The sequence below is a fragment of the Pogona vitticeps genome, chromosome 4 (genome assembly GCF_051106095.1).
Source record: "Pogona vitticeps strain Pit_001003342236 chromosome 4, PviZW2.1, whole genome shotgun sequence".
NCBI lineage: Eukaryota > Metazoa > Chordata > Lepidosauria > Squamata > Agamidae > Pogona > Pogona vitticeps.
In genome coordinates this window covers 91,701,804-91,717,849 of record NC_135786.1, presented here as the reverse complement: position 1 = coordinate 91,717,849, position 16,046 = coordinate 91,701,804, and the positions used below count along the sequence as shown (strand labels likewise).

At 39.4% G+C, this 16,046-nt stretch overlaps 2 protein-coding genes across 2 annotated transcripts in view; both read right to left on the bottom strand.

Annotated features, from left to right (window-relative positions):
- Positions 1-574: 574 nt before the first annotated feature.
- Positions 575-7,835, bottom strand: LOC144589103 (bromodomain testis-specific protein-like). Its single transcript, XM_078393067.1, has 5 exons — positions 7,772-7,835; positions 6,767-6,906; positions 4,389-4,594; positions 2,918-3,053; positions 575-2,247 (listed from the first exon to the last, which is right to left on the bottom strand). The coding sequence occupies exons 1-5, from the start codon at positions 7,833-7,835 to the stop codon at positions 2,179-2,181; spliced, it is 615 nt and encodes a 204-aa protein (XP_078249193.1). The 3' UTR covers positions 575-2,178.
- Positions 6,771-16,046, bottom strand: part of BRDT (bromodomain testis associated) — a 38,342-nt gene continuing 29,066 nt past the window's right edge. Inside the window, exons 11-17 of the mRNA XM_072997936.2 lie at positions 15,877-15,981; positions 14,695-14,838; positions 13,244-13,305; positions 12,128-12,311; positions 10,585-10,697; positions 9,316-9,472; positions 6,771-6,906 (exon numbers count right to left, since the gene is read on the bottom strand). Of these exons, the coding sequence (XP_072854037.2) occupies positions 9,425-9,472; positions 10,585-10,697; positions 12,128-12,311; positions 13,244-13,305; positions 14,695-14,838; positions 15,877-15,981 (656 nt within the window). The 3' untranslated portion in view covers positions 6,771-6,906; positions 9,316-9,424. The remainder of the gene's footprint in view (positions 6,907-9,315; positions 9,473-10,584; positions 10,698-12,127; positions 12,312-13,243; positions 13,306-14,694; positions 14,839-15,876; positions 15,982-16,046) is intronic.

The following is a 16,046-nucleotide window of genomic DNA, read 5'->3' as shown; positions in this document are numbered from 1 at the left end:
CTGTCAGGAAGAAGAAATTAGTAGACCATTCCAAGATTACAAAGAAAGAGCTGCCTGGAGAAACACATATGTGCCTCTTTGCACCTAAGGAGAAGCCAGCTTTAGAAAAGGGAAAGTAACTATAGCCGGGACTCTTGTTGGCAGCGTGAAATCCATATCATTTTTCCACCACAGTCTTTGCCTTAAATTTTAGGTTACTCTTGCCTGAGGCAGAGTGCGAATTGGGAAATGCTGCTACGCATCCAGTCAAACTGCACTGAAAGATTAATGGTCTCATGTGTCTCAGTAAAATCCCTAGAGCACCACTTTCCACCTCTGCTCAATAATAACAAAGTATGTAAACAAACATAATTGTACGTACATAACTAAGAATTTGCTGCCTTTTCATGGCACCCATAATTAGCTGCCTGAGATGACTGTTTCACTCTGCCTAATGGTAGGGATGGTCCAACAGCACGCCTAAACAGGTAGTTTAGCACTCTCCATTTCCTGTCAGCCTAATTCTGATAGTGAACTGGGCTTGCTCCCCAGCCCAGCAGAGTTCAGTGAAAGAAAGGGGAGATTGAGGCATTCCTTCATATGTTTAGTTTTCTTTATTAAAAGACAACTTTCTGTGTTACTTCAGAACAAATTATTCACATGTTGACCAGATGCATCTTGTTTGTCCTTCAGATAAAACATGTCCCCTGTCTTTGAAGGTTGTTATGAAAATGAAGGAGATGAGAAACGTCTCCTTTGGCAGCACCAGTTCTGAATGTTGAGGATAGATATCCTAAATGATTTCCTACTCTTTGAGATTGTTCATGGATGGAAGGTACTGCCACTGGAAGCTGAAGACTTGAGAAGCCCCCATGAAAGTGTATTTGGTCATGTATGAATACTGTGTCCTGCAAGTGGTTTACAGACGAATGAAGAATATAAACTTGTGCGTACGTATGTGCATGTGTGCATGCATGTATGCGCGCAGTCCTCCAGATTTTGAGTGAGCTGCAATTTCTATCAACCTTCTCCACTGCCTGTGCTGCTACGACTGAAGAGAGTTACAGTCCAACATCCAAAGGAGAACAGATTCATCATCTCTAATCTAAACTATACTATTAAAACATTATAGACATATTTAAACAAATATGTGGCTGGATATACATTTTTCTTGATAGCAGCAAAATGTTGTTGAAACTTCAAAATCATTATGCTCCTAAATGACAACTCCTTTTATTACACAAGAGCTGCAAAATATAAAGACAGATTGGCATCAGAAATATACAGTATGTTCAAAAATATTTCTGTATAAAAATAAAACACACTAAAATAAGAAATTAATACATATTAATTGGGGTTTTTTTTTACTAGCAGAAAAACTATGAGGTACCAAAATTTTTCTTTTCAAATTACCAGTGCCAAGAGAACTAAAAAGCATTTTAGGTAGCTACTGCTACTTAAATACATTAGTCAGAAAGCAAATAAGAACAAATTGTAACAGACAAACCTGTTTGTTAAAATTATTGCACGCATATATGTGATATAATGACAGTGCACCTACATATGCATAGACTCAAGATGTCAGTTATTTTCAGTAGTTTGAATAACAGAAAAAAATCCCCTGTCCTTATGTATGTCTCAAATATATTTAAATACCACATTTTAATTTCCCAAAGCAATACTTGTACTTTTGCTTATTTTGTGATGTATAACAAAACAAGGCATTCTTTCCAACAGAAAGTTAAGGGGTTTGGTAGTTATTGATGTTATTTACTGTGGTCCCTATTGGATTCAATATCTATATACATACGTGCAAAAATCCCACATCACCTGCACCTTGGACAGATCACGACAGTGGCTTCCACAGTTGGGAATTCCCCCTGTATGAATGTTGAACAGGTATTGCAGCCCACTGTGATTTTGCTCAGAAAAAAAACTTCATACAGGATTAGCAACTGACCAGTTATGTTTTTACATCAAAATGTTTACACATGCTTTTACCAGTTTTAATTTCATAAACACATTTTATAAAAGGGAACGTATTGTAGTAGTAGTAGTCAGTGATGCTTCAAAGTATTACAGTGATATTCCATTTGAACAAAAGTGTTCCAAGTAGCGTCAGGAGTCTGGCAGTAGTTTCTGCAATCCATTGTCACTGTTTAAAGAACTTCAATCAAGCGTCACCCTCTACTATTCCTCTCACTGTAGGGTGTCTTCAAAAGTTGCCATAATGTCACTTTGAAAATTAATATCAATGATGCCTGCCTGCTGTATTAAAAAACATCAGAATTGGAGACAGACATGTTAGTTGCAATCCTGTAGACAGTTACTTCCAAGACCAAGCTAGATGGCAGATTTCTTTTAAGAGAGGTACTCCCCCAGATGGTGAAAAATGCCTCTCATAGCATATGACTTCATCCATACATATAATATATTAGGTATGCTTTGTATTGTGGATGTTCACTGAAAGGTGAACACCTGTTTAATTTGAAAATCCGATTGCTAAAGCACACATATCTGACAATTTATTACCAAAGGAGAAACAGGCTGATAAGTAGGGGAATATTTCCCTTAACGTCTGGTTGGTTGGTTCTGAGTTAAGATGGCAGTTCATCTTCTAATTGTATATGCTGAAGAGAATCATTATGACTATGGATGAAACTACAGTTACGAAATGTTTAACTTCCCCATCAGAAATTTCTAATTAAATGTGTCCTATGACCAAATCATTATAATGTGCATTTCCTCACACTTGGCATACTTATAGTATGTCACTAATGTGACATATATTTTTCATGCTCATTTTTATTCACCTTAGTCTCTTTAGATAATTTAAGCCCATTTACTTAATTCATAATACAAATAAGCTACTGGAACAGATCCTCAGCTGTTGCATTGTGTTTGGTGACTAAAACTGTTTTAAGTTTTAGTTACTTACTGCTTCCCTCCTCCGGCGTTCTTGCTCCATTTTTCTTGCCAGGGTACGGTCCGCAACAACATTTGGTGTCTCTCCTTTTGCAGGTGAACAGTTAGTTTTTACTGCGATGCATCTCAAATGTATTTTGTTATTGTTTCTTTAAAAAAAACGCAGTAGGTCTCATATCTTTCTGGGTTCAAATAGGCAGATTTCTTATTTGAATGAATAAATGTGATCGCTAAACTGTGATTCACAAATGTGCCACAATGAAATGAAATGTGTCTTTAAAGAACGAGAATACTGATTGCATCTATCATTCTATGCCTTCGGAACAGAAGGGTGACATGAAGCATCAATTCCTTCACCCATCTACTACCACCCACACATAGGCAGTAATTCTGAAAGGATACCTTGAAGTACCTCTCAGGACAGCTTAAATAAATGCAAAAATCTTAGAATTGCTTTCACTGTGATCCAACCCTGATATACGACCAATTGAGGACTCTGTAAAGCAATACAAAATACCACTGGGGTGAGGTGCTGGATAATATTTATACCTAAATCATTTAAACAAATCAATGAATGGGCTATTTTACTTTGCAAGGAGGGGCTTCCTCATTGTTCTCCTAACCAATTCAGTATATTATTGCTCAACTGATCTCAGATCTCTAAATGGAACATACGTAGTTCACACCATAATGCTACTGAAGATGAGATGGAGAGAAGCAGTGCAGGGCACCGTCTGGTGTGGAAATGGATTAGAAGCCCTGTGGGTGTTCTTCAAAAGTGTTAGTGATAAGCATCCTTTTAAAAGAAAGTATGATTAATGTGACATGTGCTTAGGTCCTTAGCTTCTTCCTCAATGTTTACACGTGTTGTTTTCCCCTGGGTGGAAAGCAAGTGTAACTTACTGCTAATGATTATTACTAATGTCCTTGCACATCATCTCTGTTCACTTGTGAAGCTGGTAATGTAAAAATCACAGGTTGGGCCTATTTGTCCTAACACACACATGTCTTTAAGTGTAGAACAAACTGTGCCTTAAATTTTATAAGCAGAGATTAAAACATTACTGGATTAAAACATTTGGGTTCCCCAAATTCTGGGGATTTAGTTATTTTTTCCAGAAATGATATCACATGGCTATATCTATGGGCAGTTTGGAAAGTATAATATTTTGTATTATTTTATATTTCATTAGCAAAGAGACAGTTGCAGCCTTACTATAAAATGGCATGTTTGTTCCTAATCAGTCCCATTGCACTGGTGTAGTAGAAATACAGATACATGAAAGGAAAAAAAAGGATAATCTTGAAAAGGATATTCAACAACTGTTGTTATTTTACCAATAGGATGACTTGCTGTTGGCATTCATTATTTCTCCTCAAGTAAGAATCAGCATCACACAATCAGAAAACATCTGTTAGAAATCTCTCAATATGCTTTTAGTGAAACAGACATGTAAAATGCACTCTTTCAATTTAATACAAACCCCTCTTTTTCCTGAGGGAGGTTTTTCAGTTTCTTCTCAGCTTGTTCCAATTCCCTTTTTCGTTCCTTTGTCCATTTACTTTCTTCTTTTTCCAGTGCTGCTTTTTGAAACTGCCTGAAGCTTTCACTGGAGGATTTGATAATGACTGGAGCACGTATCATTTTACCTAAACTTGTCCAGGAATCTGCATGCTTTACTTTTATGTCCTGCAATTTTAAAACAAAGACACTGTTTGGTTCTAAACAGAAGCAGATGAAAATGAATTTTTACAATACCAAAGAGTAGGTAGAATATATATTTTTTAAAGTTGTTATCATGATGCCATCTCGCCAGGGATCAGAAGGGTGGCCAGAAGTGTAGGAGGAGCCAGACACAGTCTTTTGCACCTTTGGGAACAACAAGCCCTTAAACTCTTTCAAGACCCCTGGAAAGGGGAATGGGTCAGCTTTGCTCCAGAGAGGAGCTATGGTGGGGGAACACCCATATTCCACTTGCCAGGACCCTCACAAGTGCATCCAAACCATCTTGTGGAGCTTTGCCATTGGAGGCCCATGCTAGCTCAGATTAGGCACTAGAGACATCAGTGACGGCACTAGTGGCTCATCCAGCTGGCTCAGGAGAGAAAGGAACAGCTTCAGTGGGAAGGACCCATACAGTATTGGCCTAGCACTACCATCCATGGTTAAGAGCTTGTTTTGAGAACAGCCTCAGCTGCAGACAGAAGGATGCAGGGAGCTACTCAGAGAAGTAATGAGCAACAGAGAAATACACATTTTCATCCCATTGAAAAAGTCATAAATTATAGCCATGGCCCCAAAAAAGATTATTCTACTTCATATTCGAAAAGTAATGTTTCCAAAGTAATGGGTTACTTTTAAGCTCTGTCACTGAGGTAGTGACAGCTCTTAGCCATCATAGTTCACGTACATTAATTAATTTATTTGATTTATATCCTGCCATTCTCTACAAACTGGGACACAATGAGGTCATCTCCCATCCTCCACCCCATGATTTTTTTAAAAAGTATACAATTAGGGTGTACCCCCTGAAACAGAGGCTCTTTGCAGATGTTGCCTGTCTTCAAGACATCTCTTCTTGCCTCCTCTTTGCATAAGAATGGACATATAATGCAAGTATGGTACAGTGGTTACGGTACTGGACACCTGGGTTCAAATCCACACTCAGAGATGAAACTCATTAGGTGAGCTTGGGCCAGTGGCACTCTGTCAGCCTGACCTACCTCACAGGGTTGCTGTGAGGATAAATTGGAGAGGAGGAGAACCAGGTAGGTGGCCTTGAGCTCACTTAAGGAAAGGCATGATACGTATGAAACAAATAAATAATAAACAAAGGAAGCTATATCACTCTACATTTTATGTTGGATAAACTGAACAGGGACAGTCCATTCTCAGAAAACAGGTGTCTACCACACATAGCCTCTTCCTCTGGTGATTCTATTCATACAAATAAACTCCATGGACTGTATCATTCTAAACTGTTCATGATGGGCTACAAGACTATTGTCTAATTCAGAGCAATTAGTTCATGTACATACCCTGTTTCCCCTAAAATAACCCCTAACCTGAAAATAAGCCCTAGAATGGTTTTTCAGGATGCTCATAATATAAGCCCTAGCACCCAAATAAGCCCTAGTTAAGTGAAACCCTGCCCTCCACTATTGTGCAGCATTGTGCAGCAACCAGAAGATGACATGACTGTAAAATAAAACATCCCCTGAAAATAAGTCCTAATGTGTTTTTTGGAGCAAAAATTAATGTAAGACCCTGTCTTATTTTCGGGGAAACACAGTATTTATATATTTCTTTCCAATTTAAGCACAAACACTATGATCAAATGGATTTGATTATAGTGTATCCCAACCTTTGTGGCTGTGAAATCCATCACCCATACGAACCCTTTGCATTATAGCATTCTATTACCTTCCCATTTCTTGCTAAACGTTTAGTCAATGGTTTGTGTTGAAATAATTGTTAGTTTGTCCTAAGGGATGTTTGCTGGATATCTCTTTTTATATCACAAAAGTTAGATTAATTAGTTTGGCAATTTTGAGTATGTAACAATGAGTCATTCCACTGCGATAATCACATACTCACATTGCTTGAATGATTGACGGCTATGTCACTTTTCATGCACATTACTGTTGATAGGTGGAACATGCATTTTACAGACAGTAACTATGGACTAATTCAAAGCATGTCAATGAAAACAGCTATCTTTATTCATCTTAGCCATCTACACATACTGCCATTTGTTAGAGAAACTCATATAGCTTTTGCAAATCTGACTACAAAAGGTTCTCTGCTTTTAGACAGCAACATGTCATAGAAAAACCATCCTGGAAGGCATCACGTTATTACCTTTGCTAAAGGAATCTGAGGTTTCATAGCTCTTTTTTTCCCCCTCTCACAGTTACCAGAACAGCTTGCTGGAACACTGGCATGTGCAGAATCTGTCATATGTTGCTCACCCGGGCCATCTGGAAAGCTACTCTCTAGTTCTGGAATGTAAATAGAACCAACAACAAGGTAGTGGGTTGTGTGTGTATGTTTGGGGGGGAGTGCAGAGTAGTAAACATTTTTGTTAAATAATTTTTTTTTAAAGATAAAACATTGTACCTGATTTTTTTTTAAACACAGCCCCTCTTATTAGCCTGGATTGTTTCTACTTTTCAATCTTAGGAAGGTTTTATTTGTCCCTTGTTTACTTTTCACAATTTTCAAGTGAGCAGAAGGGAAAAAACTCCCCATGTGGATACAGTTTTCTATTTTCAGAAGCCTGCTTGAGTGTAGGAGATACACATTTTCCATTACTCATTTCCTGCTCCCTCCTCCCATTTTAATAGGGCCCATTTTTTCTCCTCTGATGCTCTTTCCCAAGTTCCTTAGAGGAGGGAGAGGAGCCTGTTACTAAATAACTTTGCATTTGGGGTAAAGTTTTCCACAATGTCTGCTTCCACCTTCTCTGAATAAATATGTCAGCCCCCAGTTAATCCAATTCATGACATATCTTCCCACTTCAGTTCCACCAGGTCGTAGGTCCAGGATAGTTACAGGTTATACGCCCTGAGCAGTTATATCATTTTTTTAAAAAAAAATTATTCAGATACCATAATTTCTGGAATGTTTTAAATCATGAATTACTTCTGTTGTAAGCATGGCAAAGCCTTCTATGCTGCCAAAATAAAAAAAAATCTTTAAAAAAAGAAGCTGCATGCTCCTCCTTCACAATTCTTTTCAAAAAATTCTATTCATCAGATACATTTTTGGATCAACAATTTGTTTCAGTAGTTAACACCAGTGGTTGTTTGTAGAGCTGTTAGAGCTAAATAATTAAACACTATATCTAAGGTAGCCTTTCCTCACCCTTATATGCATCATGGCTGCTTAAAAAAAACTTGCTTGTGGTCACTTTCCCAAGGCAAGCCATTGGTCCGAATTTGTAGCCAGAGACAGATTTAGGTTTGGCACACTTTGAGAAGCTCCAAGAAAACACTGCTTCTCAAAACCTTTCTGGGAAAGCATATGTTGTATGTACTGTATTGGATAATGCAGAATTCTCGTGCACAAAGGGAGCTTTTTGTTGCTTCCTCTCCAGTGTTTACAGGGCTAAACACAGTACAGGGTTAGGAAAACAACTGAAACTTTGCCAGAAACAGAATTAAGTGAATAACTGGGAAGTTCTGGCTCACTTCAGCCAAAACTACTTAAAACTCTTCTTCACACTTCAGCTAAGGAGGCACTGAATGTAGGGATGTTCCAGGCTGCAGTTGCAGGTGCTGAGGATTAACAACACCCTATTCATCTTCAGCTTTCTCACACTCCTGCAAATGCCTGGCATTAGGTACGTACTATATACTGTATATATAGGCCTAGCTGCCTACTTTTAAATATATCATGCATATGGATTCTGTAGTGTATGTCACCATTCAGGTGAGTTGGATGTTTTTGACAGCTTGTGAATAAAGTATATCTTGGTGAAACCAAAAATATATAGTAGGTCCTATTTTTTCAATGAAATAACACTGATTCCAAACAACTTTCTATAAAGCTAGCTAGGGAGGAAAGACGCCTCTGCCTAATTTTGTAGACAATTATTTGGAATCTGTGTGTTTCATTGCCTTGCTACTGTCTCAAAGCCAGGTACAATTAATCCATACAAGGATTCATATAGCACTCTGGAAACTGAATCTTTAGGTTAAAATCAATGAAGATTCAGATTAAATCTAAAGGATAACAATTTGTTTTCACTATATATTTTCATACGGTTGGGGTTGGTTTCTTTGAGTAATCCACATTCCATGAATTCAATAGCAAACCTATAATTCATTTAAATCAATTTTGGATTACAACTTGTTTTCCCTGTTAAGGGTAAAGGTAAAGGTTCCTCTTGACATTTAGTCCGGTCATGTCCGACTCTAGGGTGCGGTGCTCTTCCCCGTTTCCAAGCCATAAAGCCACCGTTTGTCCATAGACAGTTTCTGTGGTCACGTGGCCAACACAACTAGACACGCAACGCCATGACCTTCCCTCCATGGTGGTACCTATTTACCTACTTGCATTTTTACATGCCTTTGAACTGCTAGGTTGGCAGGAGCTGGGACAAACGACAGGAGCTCACTCCATCACATAGATTCGATCTTATGACTGCTGGCCTTCCGACGTTGCAGCACAGAGGCTTCTGCGGTTTAACTTGCAATGCTACCATGACCCTTTCCCCCCTGTTAAACAGCAATTTAAATGAAAAATGACAGTTCTGCTTCCCACAATAAATTGCTTACCCTACAGATTGTGTGAAATTTTACTTGGATAAACCAGCAGAAACAGAGTACCTTTTGTATCCTTTTATGTGGGCTAGAATGTTCACAAACATTAGGTATGTACACCAGTTCCATGAATATTATTATTACCAGAATGTGTACTTTGCTCTTGATTAATAGGTTTTGCTTCAGTAGTTCCCGAAGAAGTTTTAGTACAGAGAGGAGGTGGTTGTGCCTGATGTAATAATGTTTTCCCAGTTTATTTGGTATCACTCAGTGGGATATTTGAGGAGGAGGAACATGACACCTGTAGAACAATTTGAAGTTTTAAGGAAAAAAGAATTCAAGAGCCTTGCACAGCTACTTGCCCCATGGTGGTTTTGCCAGCCAGAACTGTCTACTACTTTGTACTTTAGTCCATTTCTTATTATATGTTTTACCCACTATACAGAAAAAACAAACTACCAACTTTGTCACGGAAAAAAGATGAAGTCTGAAACATCTTTAACACTGCGTAAAGCTGTTTGTTACATCAGTTTCTGCAAAATTGAGTTTTAAGATATTAAGTGGTTTTCTTCCAGAGTTCAGAAAAACTGCTTCATTTTATTACAAATCTCAATGGCCATTTTGGCTCAAATACTCTAGGATATGTAGCCTCTTCAAAATAAGCTCTGCTTTTACCTTGTTCTCCCAAAAATCCTGGGAGATTTTGGAGAGTTAACATTCTCTCACAGCACAGTGGTTAAACTGTAGTACTGCTGCCCAAAATCTGCTCATAACCCGGGTTTAATTCCAAGTAGCCAACTAGAGGTTAATTCAGCCTTCCATCCTTCCAAGGTCAATAAATTGAGTGCCTAGCTTTCTGGGGAGGCAATGTGTACCTTGCATAATTAAATTGTAAACTGCCCAGTTATCTGGAAGTTGAGTCATGGCAACTGGATTTCTTTCTTATTAGGTTGAAATGTTTCGCTACTCAGCCAAGAAGCTTCTTCAGTCAACCAACTCTCTTCAGACTGAAGAAGCTACTTGGATGAGTAGCAAAATGTTTCAAGCTAATAAGAAAGAAGTCCAGTTGCCATGACTCAACTTCCAGATAAGTGGAACCTGTAAGAATTTAATGCTTTTTCTTAATTATGTCAAACTTGATTACCGTAGTTATTAATACCAAACGGAGTGGAGAGACAATAGGCTGGATCCAAAGAGTTCCTTTTTTCTTCAGAGGAAGTCCCTCATGTTGGAAGAAGGGAACCTTTGGACTGAAGTAATTTTCAGCCATGGAAACAGGGAATATAAAATACATTAACCAATAGTCTTCCATGAATGCAAACCACTGAAGTTAACAAGTTTTAAATTGTGTGATAAAACCAGTTGATAAGTGAAACAGTTGCCCCATCACAGAATGTAATTGATGATATTCACCTCTGAAAGTGTATGAGGAGACAGGATAATAGAAGAGTGGGCTGTCACTAAGCCACCTGGAGTTGCTTCTTGAACTGGAGTGCAATGCAGAGGAGACACAATAGCCACTATATCTGCAAAGGGTGGGGAACACAGAAGAATGCCACTGCCTCTTTATATATCACCCAAATAACAGTTAGTATACAAAAAAATGTCAGCTGAACAAACAGTCAAAGGAGGGAAAAATACACTTCCTCTGAAATAATTCTGGCTGGAATCTTGCTTAGAATTTTGAAAATGCATTTCTTAGGATTATGCACATGGTCCAGTGGCAAATTAATGTACCTGTTTGTTATGGCAAAAAACAAAGGTGTTTTGCAGCACCTAAAAAAATAAAGTTTTATTTGACGTCCATTTTGTGGACTTTAGTCCAGATACAGCCTCTGTGAATAAGATAAGGGAATGGGGTGGGGTGGAGAAATGAAATGCAAAGGAAATGCAGAAGATCCAATATGGTGATGGTCGCTTTGATCATTAAGGGTTGTTTATAGACCTTCGGAATGACAGGTAGAACCGCCATCTTAATGGTGTTTAAAAATGTATAGATTTTGAAAAGACAACTAAGACACCAAGATGCAAAAAAACAAATAATTATAAGTAGCCCGTGTAATATGATGTTTAACAAGCACGAATTGAATGTAGATAGACTGAAAAACTAATAAAATGTTTTTTGAAAGAAATCTATATGAGGAAACTGAAGTAGGAAGCCTTTTTATTGCTTGTAAGGCAGTTTTTTTCTAACAGTGCCACCTACAGGGCTATATGGCAAACTGCAAGCAAATAAGAAAAAAGAGGCTTGTGTGTGTGGCCACAAGAGATAGGGGCTTCATATTCATATATGAATACAAAGCCTGCTGGCACAGATGGTCGGTTTGATGAACACCATTTTCTGCACCCCAATCGCCACAGCTCTGCCTCCCTGCTTGCCCAGCCACTTCAGCAAAGGAGTGAGAGGACAAGTCTTTCTGTTCAGCTTGGTGAGCAGGGAGGCAGGGGGGCAGCAGCTGAGCTACTCCCACAATTGGGATGCAAAAGATGATGCTGGCCACACACACTATGCGGTGAGTGGTCCTGCAGGTCCTGGGGATGGGTGTTTATCAAGCTGACCACCTATGCCCACAGGCTTTGTATTCATATATGAATATAAAGCCCCCATCTCTAGTGGCCACCTGAATCATACAGACCTGAATTTCCTGCTGCAACTTCACAGCAAGTGAATGCAAGTGAATTAGCATTTCCCATATTGTGTAGTTGAACCCTTAGAGTGCATAATAAAAAATAAAAATGGTGACTGTGTAACTAGCATCAATTCACCACTGAGATATACTGTACACCATTTGACTTACGTTGGAGCATGTGAGTAAAAGGATTTAGTCATTATATATTATTTCCACCTTCCCACTCATTTTTCTTTATTGGTATTACAGCGCATCTTTAACAATGTAGTTGGGCCAACTGAGAGAATCCTACTAATGAGCCACTCCATTTTCTGCGCAAAGTTTACCTGCAGGAGAGAGGATGCTTTGCTCTTGGTGTTTAAGAAGGCTCTGCTGCAAATGTTGGGGATGTTGCAGTGTCTGCTGTTGGAACCTTGTTTCTGGCGATGTTTGAGACGGCACATTCGCAGGTGAAAGGGCCCGAATTCGGGGAACAATCGTGCAAGACATCCTGGGGCGAAGCAATGGCAGCTGATGGGAAAATAAATTTAAAAGGCCATTGACATTTTCTAGACACATTTTTCAATTCATCATATTAAAGTCTGTATTTCAAACCTACCCCTTCAATCTGATAGAAACTAAATTTTAAAGGATGCATAATTTTGGAGGAATGTTCATGGGCAAGATTCAGAATACTCACGCTTTCATAAGGTAGCAGAGGAACATGAGTGGTTCTCTATAATTGAACAATCATCTCTGTGACAGCCAGCATCCTTCCCTGCTTCCTGTACTGCAATTAAGGCCCAGGGCCTCAGGGGAAGGTGTCATATGGTAGTTCCTCCCACAAAGCTATTTTTTGTTTGTTTGTTTTTAGATCAAGATGTGTGGGCAGCCAAGAAGGCTACAGAATGAGGAAATGCAGCACCGTTGGCTATCTTGCAATGGTATGGAAAGTTCAGAAATATAACCAAATGACATTCTAAAGGCCCTCAAATGAGAAGTTGAAGTCTCTTTCATGGAGAAATTGACTGCAAGTTACTAAACGACATTAATTTTACCCCCCCACACACAGCTGCCCGCCCTCATGCCTACTGTAGGACTTACAGGGGAGCAGCTGCAATATAAGCAACTGCAGTAGAGATAAAATGTATCACCAATAAGTGTATGAAAATGTTGCATTGGAAAGGCCCGGGAAAGATGCTGGACCCTCAAGAATGGCAACAAGACATGGACCAAAAGTTCTCAAATTACCTACAACACATTCTGGTTTCCTTCCCTGATTTGCTTAGAAATAGAAGACCACTTTGCCAGATAATTTCCAAAAGTTCTCCACCATTTTTTGGGTGGTTGCTCCTTGCCCCTCCATCACCCTGCCCTAAGATGAAATTAGGTAGGGGACAATATAGAAAAAGCAAAATGGGAGCAAAATTGTGAAATTACCGCTTCGAATGAGGAGAAATTACCTTGAGTTGCTGTCTCCAAACTAAATCCTTTTTCCTATTTCCATTTTGTTTTAAGCATATCTCTGTGGAAAGATGGAGAAACTGAGATGTTTATATCATGGACATAAATGCTGCTCTCCAAACGAATGCACTGTTTGTGGTATCTGCAGTTAGTCCTTCATACATCTTTTCTATTCTTCTGTTTAAAGCCCTTTCTGACCTCAAGAAACAACACAGTCAGAAACACATGACTGGTACTTGTCATCTCTGCCATTAAGGTTATGGCCCATAATTCATACACCTATCTCTTTAAAAAGATTAGCCCATACATTAATATAGATGGTAGACAGGACCAGTGTAGACAGGAAAGACCAATCGAACACACAAACACACACAAAGAGAGTGTTGCTTTGGCAAAGAACCTTCTCTCTTACCTCATGAGCTAGGAGCTTTCTCTGCAAAGCCTCTCTCCTAAGACACGTCTTTTCTTTCTTTTTTTACAGCTTCTCCTGAGTCAGCAGAGCTATTTATTTATTTGTTTTATAGTTTAAGTAGCTCCCCAGTTGGCAAGATAAGAAAATTGGTAATTGGGGAAGGAAAAGCCTTCTCAGAGGCAGTTCCTTTGAACCACACCACCTATAGTAGCTTCAATGGAACCGGAGCAGAACTGTAATTAGAGGGCTCTTGCTTCTTTGCCTGTGTGGCCACTTATATCAAAGAGAACAGAACGTCTGGGTGTGACTTCACAGCAACAGAATGAAAGTTAATTCACATTTTCTTTGCTGTGTAGTAACAACATCCTCCACTATTGCAAACATGAAGTTCAGCTATGAATTTTGGGCTGTCCTTTCCCTTTTCTGTAAGGGGTTGGCCTTTAGATTTTCCTGTTTGAAGCTTATGGTGCCTTGTCAAATGGAGGTCAGGCATTCACTGGGCAGATTTCATATTAACAAGTCCGGGGATAGTTTAAGATGTTGCACAGAGTAGAAAAAAGTCAAGTGTATGAAACTGGTAGCACTGTAAGTGATTAAATGCTCAGCTCCCAGTACTCTGTAGTTCTCTCTTCAAGGCCACTGCTGCACAACCAGATTTGGTATCTTTCATGCAATGTACTTTTTTAGTCCTCTTGCTATATGTGTATGTGTTTACTTTTGCTGCAATAAAGATGCTTAAGATTACTTTTGCTGCAAAAGATGCCACCTCACCCGCATTTCATGTGTTTTTTTGGCAGCAATTAATTTATTGCTGGTAGCAAAAACCAGAGGTGGGAAATGGAAATGAAGTTCACCTAGAAATCATTAGCATTGGCTTAGCTCTCCAAGCAAAATAACAAGAGAGAGAGAGAGAGACAGACAGACAGACAGACCTGGAAGAAGTCTCAGTGTAACAGGTTTGCCAGCTCTGTTCACTGAAGACGGTTATTAACAAATGGAAAAAGGAGACAGGGAGGAGAGGAGGAGGGCCACCCAAACCTGATTCAGAGTCGCTGCTGTCAGAGGAGCTGGAATCATTGCTGATACTCTCAGAATCAGAAGAAGTGCTACTGCTGGTACTACTACTGCTTTCACTTAGCCGGCTTGGCCCTCCAATCGTTTTTGGTATCGGATAACTTTCAGCTGTAGGACATGGAGGAAAACTGAATAAACATTTGTCTTAGGAGTGGGGAAGAGAAAACAAGCAGTGCCATAACTGGCCCTTTTGTTTGAGTTGCCAGAAAGTACATTTCTCCTATTTCCATGTTCCTTGTTGAGGATGATTTTTTTTTAAAAAAATCATTCTAAGAAGAAGTCAAAGAAGGTCTTCCTGCTGACATTGTCTGATTCACTACAAGTGTTCTGGCTGGGAAGGAGGAGGGAATGCCTCTCAGTTGTACTGCTTGCTAGGAGTCACCTCGCTGCTCATGGGAATTTATTGAGAGGCTCACCCTATTAAATATAGGGACGTGGTGGCGCTGTGGGCTAAACCACAGAAGCCTGTGCTGCAGGGTCAGAAGACCAAGCAGTCGTAAGATCGAATCCACGCGACGGAGTGAGCGCCCGTCGCTTGTCCCAGCTCCCGCCAACCTAGCGGTTCGAAAGCATGCAAATGCAAGTAGATAAATAGGGACCACTTCGGTGGGAAGGTAACAGCGTTTCGTGTCTAAGTCGCACTGGCCATGTGACCACAGAAGATTGTCTTTGGACAAACGCTGGCTCTATGGCTTGGAAATGGGGATGAGCACCGCCCCCTAGAGTCGAACACGACTGGACAAAAATTGTCATGGGGAACCTTTAACCACCCTATTAAATCTAATAAGTAGAGAAATTACCTTTCCCGTGAAACAGTGAAGTGACCTCCCACCAGCAGTGTGTGACTCAGGTGGTGTTCCCTTCTGTGTGCCAACAAAAACACATGTAGTGAAACAGATCATGGCAATAAAAAGACCTTTCTTTTGCCTTCTTTCTTCTCTTCCTGCCTCAAAAGTCTGCCTGGAAGATTTTAGGTGACTTCTGAGACTGAAAGTCCTGCAAATGTGAAACTCTTGTCCCTATTTTCTTTTCAGTCAATCCTGTTACTGGAGAAGTTTACAAATATGATTGCAGCATCTATTCTCTTTATAAGAACTCCATGCAATTAGTTTGCAGTCTGTATTTCAACATATAGCATTCACGTACATGTAGCACTTTGCTTTTGAGAGTTGAGCTGTCCATTGACATCTACCAGTCTCCTTTCTAATTCTTGTTTCTTCTCAAAATTAAGTTCTTCTGTTGATTTTTTCACTGCACATGGGAGAGGAATGAAAAATAAAATATGAGGAGCCGGATAACCCAAGAAATCCTTTAGA